Source organism: Ambystoma mexicanum, chromosome 8, assembly GCF_040938575.1.
Source record: "Ambystoma mexicanum isolate Mex_15411 chromosome 8, UKY_AmexF1_1, whole genome shotgun sequence".
Classification (NCBI taxonomy): domain Eukaryota; kingdom Metazoa; phylum Chordata; class Amphibia; order Caudata; family Ambystomatidae; genus Ambystoma; species Ambystoma mexicanum.
The window spans coordinates 578,691,305-578,707,467 of record NC_090929.1 but is presented as its reverse complement, the minus strand read 5'-3'; the positions used below and the strand labels follow the sequence as shown (position 1 = coordinate 578,707,467).

Sequence of the window (16,163 nt, the reverse complement as noted above, 5' to 3'; positions counted from 1 at the left end):
CTTCAATTTTGCTGTTCATTCTTTGTATCGCTTCAAACAATATACTTTTCACAGAGATTTTCGAGTGGGTTACTTCCTTTCGCCGGATGTCTCTGTTACTTAATATCACTTGTTTCAGAGCTGCCCTTACTTCAGAGTTCAATCACAGGCGTTTCTTTGCATCTCATCCAAGTGTGCAGCCTTCACTAGCAATATAATGTTGCTCCTTCAAACTTTAACACACAATGGTCTCGCAGGTCGCTTGTCAACTCACCGGCTGTATGCGTTTCTTTCTTGGTTTTACGATTTCCAATTCACGAGTTAAGGTTAGTACCACAGGCTTGGCCTCGCCTTCCCTACTCTGCCGTTCACCCTGGAGGGTCGCTGGCATCCTTGAAACACAATGCAGCCATCTGATGTGGGATCTGGCCTTCTCCCCATGTCTTTCATGGCCTGTCAGAGGCAATGACCTCCAGTAGGGAACTCTTGGGGGTTTCGACCTGCTGCTCTTGTCCCTTCGTCCATCGCTCTGCTCCAGTAGGTTTGCCTTTGTCCCGAAGGTTCTGCTCGTACTCGTGTTCTGCCTTACTCAGAGTGTGTCTCTAGGTTCTGCCTTTTATTTGTGTGAGGAGAGCCAATTGGTATCAGGTGTATGCACTTAGAATCAAGAGCCTGACTTTGCCTGACTCGATTAGCGGGACATGTCCAGTATGATGTTTGAAAGTGTATGTTGTTACTCTGTCACCCTCTTCCTCGGCTCAGTGTTTGTGTAAAAAGCGGTTGGGGGGTTGGGACCTTGGAGAATACTAAAAAATAGGATGGGTTAGATAAACAAAATGGGGGGCAATACTGCGTCTCACCATTGGCTGCCTCACCCCCACTCCCCGAAGACCCCTCACCCAGGTGATCCTCCTGCACTGGTCCACCCCCAGGGTCTGGATCCAAAGGCGATGATAGTGCCCTGGCCACCTGACAGAGAGATTGCCGGGAACTAGCGGTTCAGACACCCTCTGGTTTCTCACAACAGTGAAAAGGATACTGGATACACCAGGGAGAACCATGTGCGCATTGTCATGACTGTTAAACTTGTAGTCATTAGTCCCCTGCCATGTTAACTAATCCATCCTACATACTCCATCTGTCGTGCAGAGAAATATTGAGCTAGCATAAATATGAGCAGTGGAGCCTGTGATTGCACGTGTCTGAAGAGCTTCCCTTTAATTTGGGCTATTAGGTGGCATTGAAAGCGCTTCCTTTAAGCCAAAACGATTGCCATTAAAATAAGAGCTTTAACATAAGGGCTTCTAATATGGGCCTTGAATGAGGGTCTGTAATGCTTTTCCAATGGAGATGGCATTTGAGGAGGGATACAGTTGTTTGGTTATTGAATCCCTCCCATTGCTTGCCCATAGCCATGCTTATCCTTGTGGCTAATCCCATCCATTCCTGCCCATCTCAGAACTCTTTCAAGTCTTCCATGGAGGCAGCCATCTTGGATGACTGTCTCTAAGGAAGCTCTCTGGAAACAAGCCAACATTAGCAGCCCTCTTTGAATGGGAAAGATCTGACTTGTAGAGTATCTGACTTATTTTTTTACACTGATGAGAATACTTTCGACAGCAGTAATTATTTATGTCCCTTCTGCGTTTTATTATTTTTATTTATAGCAAAACGTTCCTTTTTTTAACCTTTATTTAACCGTAAGTAAAAACAGCATACAATAATCATATGGATCAAAGGAAAACACACTATTTAAGAAACATTCAATAACCCAACTATGTACAACCCCTCCCCCCCAACCCGCCCCAAAAAACAGTTAAATGTTTTATTGACATTACTTACAAAAACACATTCAGTCATATTTTGGTTTTCTGCAGACACTAAATACTAAACACAAGTATTTGGTACTGTATCGTTGACACTGTGAGGTGGTCATGTGGGAGGCGTGCGTGGGTGCCCGCCTAAGCCCAAAGCAGGGCTCCCCACACGTTGTGAGTTCCATCCAAGCCCGGCCTGTATCCCTGGATGTCTTTATCCGAATCATTGAGTGTCGTGTTAACAAAATAAACCCACCCGGCGTCTGAGAACTTCCGCCAACAATAACAAGCTTCGGGTTGCAGAGTGAAACATGAACATCAGCATTTATGGACAGCAACGTGGCGGATAACAGGCGTCACGTGCGCGCGCAGAAGAGCTGTGTTCGGAGAAGTGATGAGCGCGTCCAGTGTGACCGAGGACTGGTGGGGTTCAAGAGGGGGATGCAGGTCCCGAGGAACACTCTGTACCGCCAGCGACCGACATGTAAGGGGCTGCGCTGCCTGCCAGCAAGGGCAAGGATAACACTGGCTCGAAAAAAGAAAGCGACCATAGAAGCTTGCACGGACTGAAAAGGCGCTATAATATAATAATTATCATAATGAAACGGATAATAAAGAATCATTGCGATATTAAGTATGGGTCTCCAGTTGGGTAGTTCGCAGGTAACGTGCTGGGCCCATCATCGTTTGGTGGTCGATAAATCGAGCACCAGAATAAGGCTAATAGCGCTGGTTAAGCGCTAAGAGGCGGCAGGCATTTGTCACAAATCACTTTATAAATACGTCATCATCATTTCTACGGCACGCAGCACAAGCTCGATGATTGAATTGCAGCAGTTTACCCACCTCGGCAAGCGCAAAGTCGGTCCTGCTGGGATTCAGATAGCTTTGACTCACTGAGCTAGCTTAAGGGTTTGATGTCACCTTGCACTGCAAGAACTGATCACTTTAAGCGTTTCTGCCGAACTCATGTCTTCTGATTGTCATCCCATGGAATGATAGCGCTTGGATGCCTCAACAGCGCCTTTGTGCTACATACGCACGTTATCATAATGTTGATCAGATAAAAGGTTCGTTCATGTGACAAAAAACATCTAAAGTTCTCCCGCCAAGGAACTATTTTCACGCTCATGTGCCCATGACGGCATTGCGTGCGGTGTTGTGGGCTGGTCCTGTGGTCATTTGATGGAAGTGTTCTTTGCAAAGCATTAGTAATCTGTGTCATTAGCAGGCGCTGTCCCGGCCGAGGTCTGCTCGCTTATAAGTCAGCAATGTTATTTTGCCTGACTCTGAAGAAACTTGGCGCCTTGGTCCCTCCCATGTGATTCTGGGGAATCGGGGAGGGTTAGTAATTGCATTCCACATCCATCGGTAAAGCGGCCAAGAGCCTGGTGGAAAGTTGCAGAGAAAACTCGAACACCGTTGCCCCCTTAGCAATTAAATGGCTCGGAGAAGTTGGACTGTCTGGCCAGACCCATGCAGAATTGGGGGCAGTGGTGTTTATAAAGTGTTTGCGCTTTATAAGCACCTCTGCTTTAATGTGTGGTCCTGCACAACTTTGGACGTCCCACTATATAGGCACATAGGGATGCAGTGATTTGAACACAATCACACAGTGCATCACATGCCCGAGCCGTGAGTTGAACAAGACATGTCCAGGAGCGATTTCCCACTTTGGCCTCCCATTATACAATGGCGTGTCACAGGTCACGTGGGATGCAAAAATATTCTCAAGTAAATTCTAACTCCATGGAGGTGTGGTCTAGTGCAGGGGCAGAGACCACCGTAAACATTTTTTGGGGGTGGGGGCTGGATGACCGTTTTGCAAGCTGATGGCGGATGCAGCCACTGACACATTGGCTGTCACCCCCCTTTTTCCACTTTCCTCTTCCGAGGTTGAATAGCTAATCATGGCTTCACCCAACTTAAAGCGGGCCCCTGCAGTTTAGCCTTCGGCTTCTTCATAGGGGTATATTGAAATCGCCTAGGCAGGCTTTTATCCTCAACCACTACAGGCATGGTGCTGCTACCATGTTCATGATAGTTTAAATACTTTGCTCTATAAGGTGAAGATTGTGACAGGTACTTGAGGTAGCAGCCTTTCCCATCAGCACTCCTGGGCTGAAGTGTGTGCCCTGTGCCTGCAACCTCCTCCATGGAGGAGGGCTAGGGGTTTGGTGTTGCCTGCAGCACCAAATAAACACTGTTTGAATCTGGGCTTTTCCATTTCACTAAAGTGTATGATCCTGGGCACACTGCTTTCTCTCCCTATCCCTCATTTACTTGATAGACCCAAATTGTGGAGTGCTTAGAAGGGCTGCTCTGAGTGAGCCATTATAGACTAGTAAGGACAAATATATCGGGCTTTGTAAATGTAGAGGCTCTGATGTTTAGTTTGGGCTATTAGGTGGCGCTGAAAGGGCTACCTTAAAGCCAAAACTATTGTTAAAATAAGAGCTTTTGCATGCCTACACAAAGGACAAAACTGTTGGCATTGCCAATGCTTGTTCTTTTAAGTTTGGGCTATTAAGTGGCGCTTTAGCTCCACCTATGAGCTGAAATCATTGCATTGAGTACAGATAAGGAGACATGGCATATGAGGAGGGACGGAAATCTTATAGGCGTTGTTTGGTTATTTTCCCAACTATTGACTGCCCATGTCCAAGCTAATTCCTATGGCCATTCCCACCAAGTTTCTGCCCCACCTCTGCCCAAAATATCTCCTCGTGGGATCTCTTTGAGCTTGCTTTAATCAAGCCAAGGCTTCCCACTGCAAGTGCCCGCCTGTTTTTTTTTTCAAAACAGTCTTCCAGGAGTTAATGACTTAATTGGAGTTGTAAACGCCTACTGGTGTAATAAAATGGCTCCAGCTGCTGCTCCATTTGTAAGCACTCTGCATGACCTTCACTGAAGTCCTATTAAAATCAAGCACTGGCAAATCCAACATTTTGGCTTGTGTTTAAGGATTATGCATTTGCCAGGCACTGCTATTAGATGCCCAGGTACTCGCACCATTTTGCACCTGCTACCACCAATAGTCAGTAAATAGCACCCATGACTACACAAAAGCTCAAACTGTTGGCATTGCCATTGCGTGTTTTAGTTATTTTAGCTCCATACTTAATGTTCGGTTATGCTGCCTTTCAGCCAGGACACCCCAGGAGTTTGAAAGAGTGTTGCTTGGGACACAGTAAGAGCTAACTCTACAACAGTCAATACATTGAGTAACATTCTTTTGTGTTGTTGAGATTGTAGTCATTTTAGTAATTGTCAATAATAAGCCAAACTAGGGCCCATTTCTAAAAATTCTTCTGGCGCAAATGAAAAGGTCGTGCTACTGTATCCTCATCATTTGCGTAAGAAAAACGTGCACCATATTCACAAAGGACATCAACCGGTGTGCATGACAGATCTGATGCCATCCCCTTCCTCACCCGGTGCACAATTGCGGAAAGCAGGGGATAGAAGCGCAATTTCTACGTCCAAAAAAACGGTCTGCGACGAGTTTCGGGAAGAAGTGAATTGGTCAGTTGTCAATTGGAGCAGGTGGCGCCTCCCTTCTGCAACCATTTCCCACCGAACATCCGACTGGAAGGCACTCTCCTAAAATTGGGGAAAAAGGCTAAACACGACGTACTCATTCAAGCAAGCATTTCCTCAAGAATGAACAGCTGCTCGGTTATTCTGTCCCCTGGCTTTTCGGCCGACGAAATCCAGTTTAAAATGAACCCCCTGCAGCTCTGAAGTTGGGGAGCAACATGCTTTCGCCTCTGTCTCCACCTCAAACGGTAAGCTTTTCATTCCACGGTCACTTCTGCCTTGCTGGCACGGACACTCTTGGCAGCCCATCAGCTGACGGCCTGCTATCTGCTGCGGCGTCATTTATGGACAGCAATACTGTTCGGCTTTTCCGCCACTCATGCTCGTATTCCTGGATGTATATTCTAGAATGTACCTTCCCCGAATTAAGAGTTATTATGCGTTGTATAGCACGTAGGTGGCTCCAGCTGTCGTCCCTGTGTGGGGGGGGGGACGGGGGGGGTCAAGGGGGTAGGGTGACTCCTCACTATCACGCACATGCCCGTGTCCGTGCACTACTGATCAGAATGTACCCGGGCCTTTAAATCTCCCATCTTTGTCTCGTCTTCCCCGCCCCTCCCGAGGGGGAACAAAGCAACCAACTTTGTATTGCAGGTGGCGCTGCACACTGAACAGTAAAGACAATATAAATATGTCAAAGTGCATCCCAAGTTGAGACTCTGCACCTTGAAATGCACAGAAAACAAGAGCATTCCTCTGAACAAGTGGAGGGCAAGACGCAATGCACCAGAGGGTCGTCTATGACCCCTTCGTGCATTTCTTGTAAGTGGGACAGCAACAGTGCACGTTTCTGCTGTGCCCCTGCATTTCTGATCCTCATACAGAGATATATAAACACGTTTCTTCTTCTTTTTCGCATTTCAAAATGATGGGTCCGGGTGGGTGCTGGGAGACACTACTTCTACATTACTGTCAGTAGAAAGGTGTGCAAGGGTGCTGGGCAGCACAATACCATGACCTGGGCACTCATAGGAATCGCTCAAGTGGAAAAAGTGCATTTTTGAGTGATTCTTATAAAAGTCGCGCCTCCCTGTACTGTGCGCTTTATTTTAACTGTATCTTATCTTTTACTTTCCTCTGCTTTCCCTTTCCCCTCTTTCATTTCACATTATTTGTCTAAATGCAGGCCATGATTGCTGATGTGTACAGAAGCATTTAATTTTCGAAGAAGTAACACTCCTGTGAACTAGCTAAATGAGGCAATTGAGAAGAGACCACTTTAGCAGTGTGCCTGGAGATTGACAGAGCCACATAGTTGTCAAGATTCGCCACAGCGTCTTCGATTTCGTGTTCACTAGATGAAAGGAAACTGTGCAGCCACAGTAACGTCCGTTCAGAATTGTACAACAGGGAAACTGTGCTCTGCGAAATTGCTTTGACAGTGTGACTGGCGTGTTGAAATGCACGCGTCACCATATCAGCAGAGGACAGAGAGCTGCCACTTAGAGATTCTGGTTGCTATCTCTCCCTCTTGAGACAAATGCCTGTGCCCTTTCTGTAAGACTGTACCTTGCAAGTGCTCGAGATAATTGCTGTCTGACCTGGAACTAAGAGGAAACTGATGTCTGCTCTGTAACCACAGGCCTTTGAAATCACACTGTCTGCTGGAGGAGGCAAGGGCTCAAACAAGAGAATCACCTACACAAACCCCTACCCGTCCAAGAAAGTCTACTCGCTGCATACGAACAGGCCCGATCTGCTACAGTTTAAGGAGGATCGCTTTGAGGTAATACAATCTGTAGCTTTTATAGACCCACTGTATTTATTTTCTCAAGTACTTTCGTTTTTAATTCAAACACTTTTAAAATGAATCCAAGGCTTCAAAAAAAGATCCATCGGATTTACTTTTTCAGTTGTGAAACGTCTCTTTAATGATTTTGGTTTTATATGATGCCCTGCCTTTACTTTAGATCGATTCAGTGGTGCCTAACATTTCCAATAAAGCCATAGTTTAAGAAACGTTATTAAGTTTATCTTGCTTTACTTTGACTTCTGTCCCCACCTTCAGAAATATAACATTGTAATTGTTGTTAAGTAGAGTGATGCAACAAAATGAAGTACATGCCAGAAGCAAAGCATGTATTAATGCACACTGTAAGCACGTGGAACTACTTTAAACGAAATAAAACCAATTTAGCTGTAATAAAAAGCGTAGTATGTTCTGGCCGTAAGCTTAGTAAAGCATCGCGAAAGAACTTAGTACATTTTCTAATACTAAACAATGATAGATTCGCTGTCCATTTCTGCATTGTGAGCCTGTGCAAGAAACGACTCTGAAATTATGAATTTGTATTAGTCCAATACAAGTTATGAGCTACATATGCACCTGTGATTTCTTTCCACACAGCCTTTTCTTATGTCACCACCATATGTCAACAACGAACCTCAGTTACCAAAATGGACAACCTCACCTGATGTGCGATTCGGCCCTCTCCCTCCGAACCTGGATGAATGTGCCCACAAAGAGTGCCCTCTTCCACTCGCTTGGAAAGTCCCCCTCATGTCACAAAATCCTGATAATAACCACGGTCCTAAAGAACTGCATTATTGGGGTGTCAATTAAGTAGGTGCCCCCAGAAAAGATTTTTGAAAAATCTACAAGAAGTCTAGAACATGTTGAGAAAAGTAATCATGGATCACGTTACAGGTAATAAGTGGCAGTTCCCCTCATCAGATGTGCTTGCACTTTACCTAGAGTGCCGCAGCCCGGAGAATAACTGGCATCTTTGTGAATCCATTACAGTACATGGTCCGGTAGATATGCTTCGATGCTAAGAGATTTTTTCCCAGAAGACCTGCACTAGGTTCCTTTAATTGGTTTCTAGAGGACAAGAAACACTGACAGGTAAGTTCTTTTTTCGTTGTTTGACAACACCTCAACCCAGTTCCCTGTTGCGGAACATTACTGGATCCAGGAAGGACCCCGGGAGTCCTGATGCATCTGTCTCATAGAAAAGCAAAGGGCCTCATTACGAGTCCGGAGGTAGCCGTGACGGAAATACCGGCAGGCTGGTGCCAGACCGGTAATTCCATTCCGACCTCCGTGATTGCTGGAATCACCGGGGCATTACAACCCCAGTGACTCAGTAATTCTCGTGGCGGAATAGGACTCCATGGGGATGGAGACCATGGAACCACTGGCTCCGTCTATGACGGAGCTGGTGTTTCCATGTCCGCCTGCAGCGGGTGGTATTACTCCCGCCAGGTCAGACCTGGCGGGAGTGACACCTCCCGCCTGCAGGACTCGGAATCAGCCGATCCGGAAACAACGGTGGCGGCAGATTTACCGCCACCATTGTTTCCGGACCGGCTGACTTGTAATGAGGCCCACAGTCTTCTCAGAAGAACCATATTTTGCAGCTCAAAGCAGTGCTCATGCTGAGGCCCACTTTAGGTTTAAATCGTCCCATCTTCAGTAGAAATGTATTTCCTTTTGACTAGCACTTAATTCTGTTGGGTGGACCCCAAGGTGAGTTAGAGGACCCCAAGGAAACGATCCCATCACTGAATACGTTTCGAAGTAGCATGGATTTTGAGATTGCAGAGATGGGTTTCTGGTGGAGAAGTCTGAAATGTTGTGGTTTGCTGGATGGGCAGAGTCAGCAGGTGAGCACCCCACATCCGGAGGAATGGAAGAAACACCCCAGTTCGAATCCTGGCATCCCAAAGATGAAAAAACCTTCAGGAAAGGCGTCAGTATGTCATTGATGAAGAGATTGCAAGGCTGGATGGCAAAGTCAGCATCAGAAGTCCTCAAGCCTTGGAGGTTCAGAAACAAGACCCTGAGGTAATGTAGTATACCCTGTTGATGCATGAATGAGGACGAAAAGGCATTACAGACACTGTTTAAGGAAGTAAGTACAATAGTGACCCTAGCCAAGGTTAAAGGTCATAGTTCTCGACAAAAAGATGCAGGTCCCCACACTGAAGGAATGGTACCCCGATCCTACGAGACTGTCCAATTGACAAGAAAAGCACCCAGAAAAAGCCATGCTGGACATATGGAAGATACAGTGTTCCTACATTTAGGACAGATGACACAGGCAGACCCAGGAGTTCCAGTGGAGCACAAAATGCCTTACTGTGGTAAAGATCTGACTGGTCCCACTGCATAAAGTGAATGGGCATAACACAGGGTTCCATCTCATTGCCGACAAGGCAGAGCTTCGTCAGCAGGTTCTCGGAAATTCACGAGATTCTGGTACAGAGCGTTAATCACCATCTTTGGCTATGAGCCCTTCTTCCTGTCTCTTTGGGGTTGAATTCCAGCTTTTTTCCTGCTACTGGTGTACAGCCCCTGCTTTTATCCCTAAAACAGGATTTGGGGCTGACCCCCAACCTCCAATCAGGCATATTCCTGAACTATTCAAAATATTGACAGTGAGCCAATCAATGCTGATGGCCACTATGGCAAAGTCCCCTGCCTGTTATTGAGAGTCCCTGGTGGCATGACCCAGGCGGGCCGGCTACCACCCGAGCTAAAGTGTGAGGGAGCTGAGGGTGTTATCAGGAGGATTCCCTGCCCTCCCTGGCCACCCTGCCTGGGTGTCTATTGCAAGGCAGTCATCGCCACTTATAGAATCCCTACAGACCCCCACCCAACCTCCTTCCCAATATATATAGCCAAATGCTCTCTCTAGCCAGGCCCAGGGTCTATGAGAGACAGGAAACAAATGGTTCATAGGAAACACAATCTAGTTATTTATTTCACTCAGCATTGTGGCGTTTCTCCTGATATTGTTATTAGGGAATCCGCATTAACAGGGAAGACAGGTCAAAGTATCAGTGAGATGCTTCTTGTGCCGTGGACACTATATTTCCAGTATACCGGTTTCCGACCTTGCGCTTACCCACAGATGTCACAGAGTTACCTAACCATTGTCCATCAGTTTAAATTTTCCTCGTACATGATATGAAGTTGCTATTTAGACTATTATCTAGACTACCTATTTAGAAGGTTTTCACATGCACAATTGACATGCTGAGGAAACAGGAGACATGAGCCTAGCTGCAGAGAGTAGGATAAAGGCAAGAGTGGGACCCAAGAAGGTGGAAAGGCAAGATGAAGACTTGGTTTAGCCTTTTAAGCCCAAACTGAGGGCAGGTGTTCCCAGATGCAGCAACCAATTTTAGCCTTACCCCATCACACGGCACAGTTGCAGCCACTCTGAGTCCAACGCAGGAGGAGGAGAGTGTGGGAGCAGGTTGTCTAAATAAACAAAGATTGGGTCTATGGGGAATGAGCATGAAATATTTAGCAGGAAATATTTATTTTACAGATGGACATCTATAAAGATGAAATGAATTAATCAGTCTCCCCACCCCAGCCCAATAAGATCAATTCACCATGGCCTTCAGTTTCTTTCCCTTTAGTAGGCTTTTATTAGGCTACCAATCCCATATTGGCCATTCGTAATATTTGTTCAGACTATAGACCCATTCAAGCATGCGTACATGGATTGAGGACTACAGGTCCCTGTATGGCCCGAATTATGGGGCCAAGGTCGGCGATCTGTGTACAGCAGTAAGAACCCATTCAGGCCAGAAAGAACAATAAGGCACTCGCAAACATCCGGAAGTCGTCACTGGGGAGGAGGTTCAATGTCCCTCAACCAAGGTAGAGAGACCAGAAACTGTTACTGCTGTAGCGGGTGGGGATTTAACACCCCTCGGTTGGGATCTGATGGCCAGAAGTCGCTGTGCACCATATCCAGAGATGGACATTAACAACAGACTGAATGTTTAATGGATGGGTTTATTGTTGTGGTGGTATGCAGTATGAGTGCGCCAGAAAGCCTAGCAGTGATACTCTAGAATCTTCCCTTGTTAACCTATAAATGACCTATAAAGGTGGTAAGGGAACTGAAGGGCGGGTCAGGTCAATTAGGTAGTGTCCCGGTTACATGCAGGATACTGTTTTTCCTTGAATTGCAAGCCAATTAATACATCGCCTCTGTTTACCATCACCCAAAGGTAATGTGGCTGTTTGGAATAGGAACTAGAAACTGGAGAGTGGGGACACAAGCCTATTTGGAGGCAGTTGGCAGAGAGAACACTAGACTGTTCATGGCCCAGAGAACTGGAAGAGAGGCCTAGGAGACTGGGCAACGCAGGTCCTAAGGAGCTGAAGGTGAGAACCAGGAAACCAGGCCAAAGATTTCAGGGAGCTTGAGTAAGAGGCAAGGAGGGGCCAGGGGAGTGGAAAGAGGCTGATACGAGTAGTGCAGAGAAAGAACAGAAAGACTGGGAATACACAGACTATAGGTGACTACAAAATGAGAGGCCCTGGATGAGAGATATATGTTCACTGAAATCTTTATCAAGTAATGTTCCAGTGAAGCGGGAAATGGACTGTGAGAGATAAGGGGTCAGAGATAGAAGGGAGGAGTGGGAGGTACAACCCAGGAAGAAATTACTGTAAGAGACCAACCTGGGTGAAGCAGATTATAAATTAGATTGACAGAAGAAGAGAGGAGAGAGACCAGATCACTGGGGATCAGGGTCAGCATGGCGAGCCTCCACAGAGATTACAGAGACTACAATGTAGTTGGCCACCCACTTTCCCAGCCTAGCGCCCCTTATCCACACCCCAGACTTTGGGGATCATCTTGACCTAGACCTCTTCCTTTCAGGACATGGAACCATGGCATTTCTGCTTTGGTCAATCATCTCAGATCATTATTGATGAACCCAACGAGGAAGAACAGACCACAGCCTCACACGCCCAGTTTAAGGGAGAAGATGGTGAAACAGGGGCACATCTATGTGGGGCCAATGCAGCCGAGGGTGGCCAAGAACCCTGGGTGAGGCAATTCCCGGGAACGGTGAATCCTACCGACTTTCTTAAAGGACTGGTATTTTGCAGAGTGTTGTACAACTCTCTGTTTAGGTGCGGGATCTTGCTGCCATGGCAACCCAAGAACAGAGACTTGGTTAATGACTTTCGTTTTTTGGCAGCACCTTTTTCTGTGAGGGGGATCCCGGAACCTTGAGACTACAGTGAAGCCCATTTTAAACTTTTATTTTCCCTTGAACTTTCAGTTAATAAGTATCACTGGTTGAATCCTTGCAGTTTCCTTTACACTTTATTGCTACCCTGTTTATTATTTTGCCCACACTCTGTACGACTATCCCGAAAAATCTCTTAACTTTTACAAATCTGAATGTGTCTGATCCTTTGGCCCTCATAAAAGACACGGCACAAACTATACAATTTTGTGGGCATTTGTATGGGAACCAACAGGGGATTTGGATTCCAAAGGACTTACCCACAACCGGCACACACCCTCAAGCCCTTTTGTGGGTTCCTGCCCAGAGCAGAGCACACCTCTGAATTGACCCATTCTGGTAATCACGCACAGTCTCCCTCGCCCTCTCTCTTCCGCTCTCTCTTCTTCTCCCTCTCTCTCTATCTCTCTCCCTCTCTCTCTTTTTCTCGCTCTCCCTCCCTTCCTCTCTTTTCCTCACTCTTTTCTCTCTCTCTCTCTCTCTCCTCACCCCCCTTCTCACTCTTTCTCCCTCTCTCTCTAGGTTACTGCTGCAAGGAAGGCACCATGTTTTGTAACATGACCACACATGGTGTAGTCATGGCATAAGGTGACACTGCTTTCGTGGGGACGCTGCCTTGCCCAGGGAAACTATGGGTACCATTGTGGTAGCCCCCAACCCCCAAAGGGCTCCCAAGGAGGCAAAGAAATTAGTTGCATCCCTAGTGAGAAGTAGATAGGACTCACTTTGGAAAAATGTTTAGGAGCATTACAAAATTCAGCAACATTCTCAGGGGGATACCAAACATAGGCAAAAGGGGATTTTCTATGTAACACCCATCCATCAAGTCCATCTATGCTTTTCCCTGGCACCAGTTCTTACATTGGGGATGACAAAAGGGACAACGACCAATTGATAGTGCCCAGGGCACATTTCTTGAATTTCTGCAATTGTAAATACAGGCCTTAATGGAGGCACACAGAAGGTGGTCATATCTTTTAATTTTCTACTATTATGCAGTTTCCCAGGGGCCTACGAAATGCTTTTCCATCAAAGTCCTGTGCATTCATGGGATTTTTGCCTGACCTGGATGTTTTTGATAATTGCTTGGTTTGAGCCAATCTCTTGGTCTTTGTGGTAAGATGGCATTATAAGAAAAAAATCAATTTCGCTCAAACATTTTTTGAGTTTTACACTATTCAGTTGATCCTCCTTTTCTAATTTTCTCCAAAGAAAAGGTCATTTTGAGGATTCAACCCGCTTGTCTTCCCATGGTGTTCTCTGAATTTCATCCACAACAGATGCACCTTTTCCTGTTCTTTCCCCCGCTGCAACCCTTGAAGGTGGAGGACTATTTCCACAAATTGGACCCCAAGAGTGCCTTAAGTTTCTATTTGGCCATGAGGAAAAACTTGCCTCTGGATGTTCAATTGTTCCTGGGTTTGGCAAGACCCCAAAAGGGGAGAGTGGTTTATAAGCAGACACTAGATGGGTTGCTTTTTGCATCAAAACCTGCAATAAGTTGGCTTATAAGAGAAATTCCAATGGTCCTTGGGCCCATTCCATAACAAATCTGTTTATATACTGAGAACGTCTCTCTTAAGAAAAGGGTACCACTTACACTGTGATGGAGCTGGTATGGAGCTGGTATTGAGACGTGTTGTACCACTTAGCGGCTGTTGAAGACATTTGCTGTTCAGTCTGTGCCGGGAAGACATTTCAGTGATGATTCAGTTGGAGGGAAACTATGCCTGCCAGAAAGAACATTTTGAAAGATAAGTAACTTGTTTCTCAACTTCCTAAACTGGTAGTCTAAGGAATTTTGCGTGAATGTCAACTTGTTTGTGGGTTTTGCTGGAAGTTGTAAAGTCAGAACTGTTACCAAGTCGACACCTAATCTGAGAATGGTTCCTTGTGTTCTAGTGTGCTACTGGTGGTATTCTTGCACATTATGAGAGGGGACTGGCTACAAACTCTGCTATTCAGCCAGGTGTTTCTGTTATGGACATCTGTAAACTTTGTCGCAGATAGCACAAAAAACACTCCAACTCCCAGAGACTGTTCTGGGGTTTTTATTGTGCTTTTCTACAGGGCGCTCAGGCCATCCCTCTCTCTCTTTCTTATCTAAAACCCCCACTCCCATCCTAACCCAAGCTTCCATAATCCCCATGTAAGTATATACTGCTGGTTTCTCCCTTTTTTTGTCTAGGTTCTAACTTCACTAGAGGGGACAACCTGAAAGCCAATGCCTTATCTGTTAAAACTCCCTCAGGGACTTCCTAACCTGACCCTATACTAACAATGTTGTTAGCTGAATAAGAGGGATTATATGGTATACCTTTTAAGATATGATGCCCAACTCGGTCTTCTTTCCATTACACCCACATATTCCTCTTTCTCTATCTGTCTGATGTTTTCCTCTCACTACTTTCCTGTTCCCGACTGCAACAACCTTCACTCATTCTACTCCACAGGTCTTCTTCCTCTATCCCTCCAATCTCTCTTGCTACTGCTACCACCTGCCTTCACTTTTTGATTTTACTTCTCCCTCCTCCACACTACTACTCCCTTCTCTGCATTGCATCTCCCTCATCCACACTTCTACCACCACTCCACCCCAGTATCTGTCCAGTCACTCTCCTTTCACTGTCACAAAGTCACCATCACATACTCTTCCCACTCACCCCCTATTGTAAGGAAGGCATGGTATCAAATTAAGACAGACACAAGTGATCACAGTTCAGGGGTGTTTATTAAACTTTATCAGGGGTGTGAATAACGCCTATCTAAACCTAAATCTATGATGGGAGCAAGCTGCGACCATCAAATAATAATAATACAGTCCTAGTGGAGTCTAGTCAAATAAAAAGGGCCTATACTAAAAATAAACTATTGCCAATGCTTACCGCTATGCTACAAAATAGTGTGGGATATTGTTAGCAAAAAGAAAGAAGTGTTCACAAAATGATATGTAGGCCATTGGCCTCCCTTTCCCATGTTTTTAGCACGGGACAAGGCGGATCACTCAGGCACAGCACACTGCTGGGCTTCTCTGTCACGAGGTCACAGTTCCTTTCTCCAACATCAGGGCCTTCAGTACCCAAATCTCTTTTGCGCAAAGTCTCTTGCCTCAGAGAACCTGATGTACCATAAACAACATAGAAAAGTTCCTTTCTCAATATTCGAGTTGCGCAATTTACTCTTCACCATGCATCCCCCTCAGCCGGGCTCTGATCCTTCTTTCATGGTTATCCTCCCTCAGTCGGGTTCAAACCAACTTCAATTTGTAGGCATCCCTTAGTAGGGTTCCCATTTGCCACAACAATTTTCTCATGTGCGTTACTGTTCACCGAGGATCCTCCTGTTCCGGGCTCAGACCCCTTTTCTGCAATTAGTCCCCCTCAGCCAGGTGCAGACCAATTCCAGTTTACAGACAATCGTAGACTTTCGAATGTGCACAGGATTCAACGTAACCCGCTGCAGGACCGCTTTGATTTCACAGTTTAATAATTCTTCCCCACTCGAGGGAGGAGGTGGTGAAGGAGTACCAAAGAGAGGCATTTGAGTGAGCACCCACGTGGCGCCGGACCACTCTGTATCTGGTACCTATTTCGGTTTTGCAAAGTTTAATTGTATTTAAGTTCTCTTTCTTCGTACAAGGTTGCCGCTTGCAACCTTCAGCTTAACACAGTCCAGTCTGCTATCAGTTTCTCCAACTCACTGGCTGTGTTGAACTTCTTGGCATTGCTTTGCTGTCGGAGTCAAGGACAGTACCACAGT

At 46.0% G+C, this 16,163-nt stretch overlaps 1 protein-coding gene across 1 annotated transcript in view; it reads left to right on the top strand.

Moving 5' to 3' along the window:
* The window catches only part of NPHP4 (nephrocystin 4), a 1,060,260-nt gene that overhangs the window by 999,574 nt on the left and 44,523 nt on the right, over positions 1-16,163 (top strand). Inside the window, exon 28 of the mRNA XM_069610268.1 lies at positions 6,979-7,122. Within this exon, the coding sequence (XP_069466369.1) occupies positions 6,979-7,122 (144 nt within the window). The remainder of the gene's footprint in view (positions 1-6,978; positions 7,123-16,163) is intronic.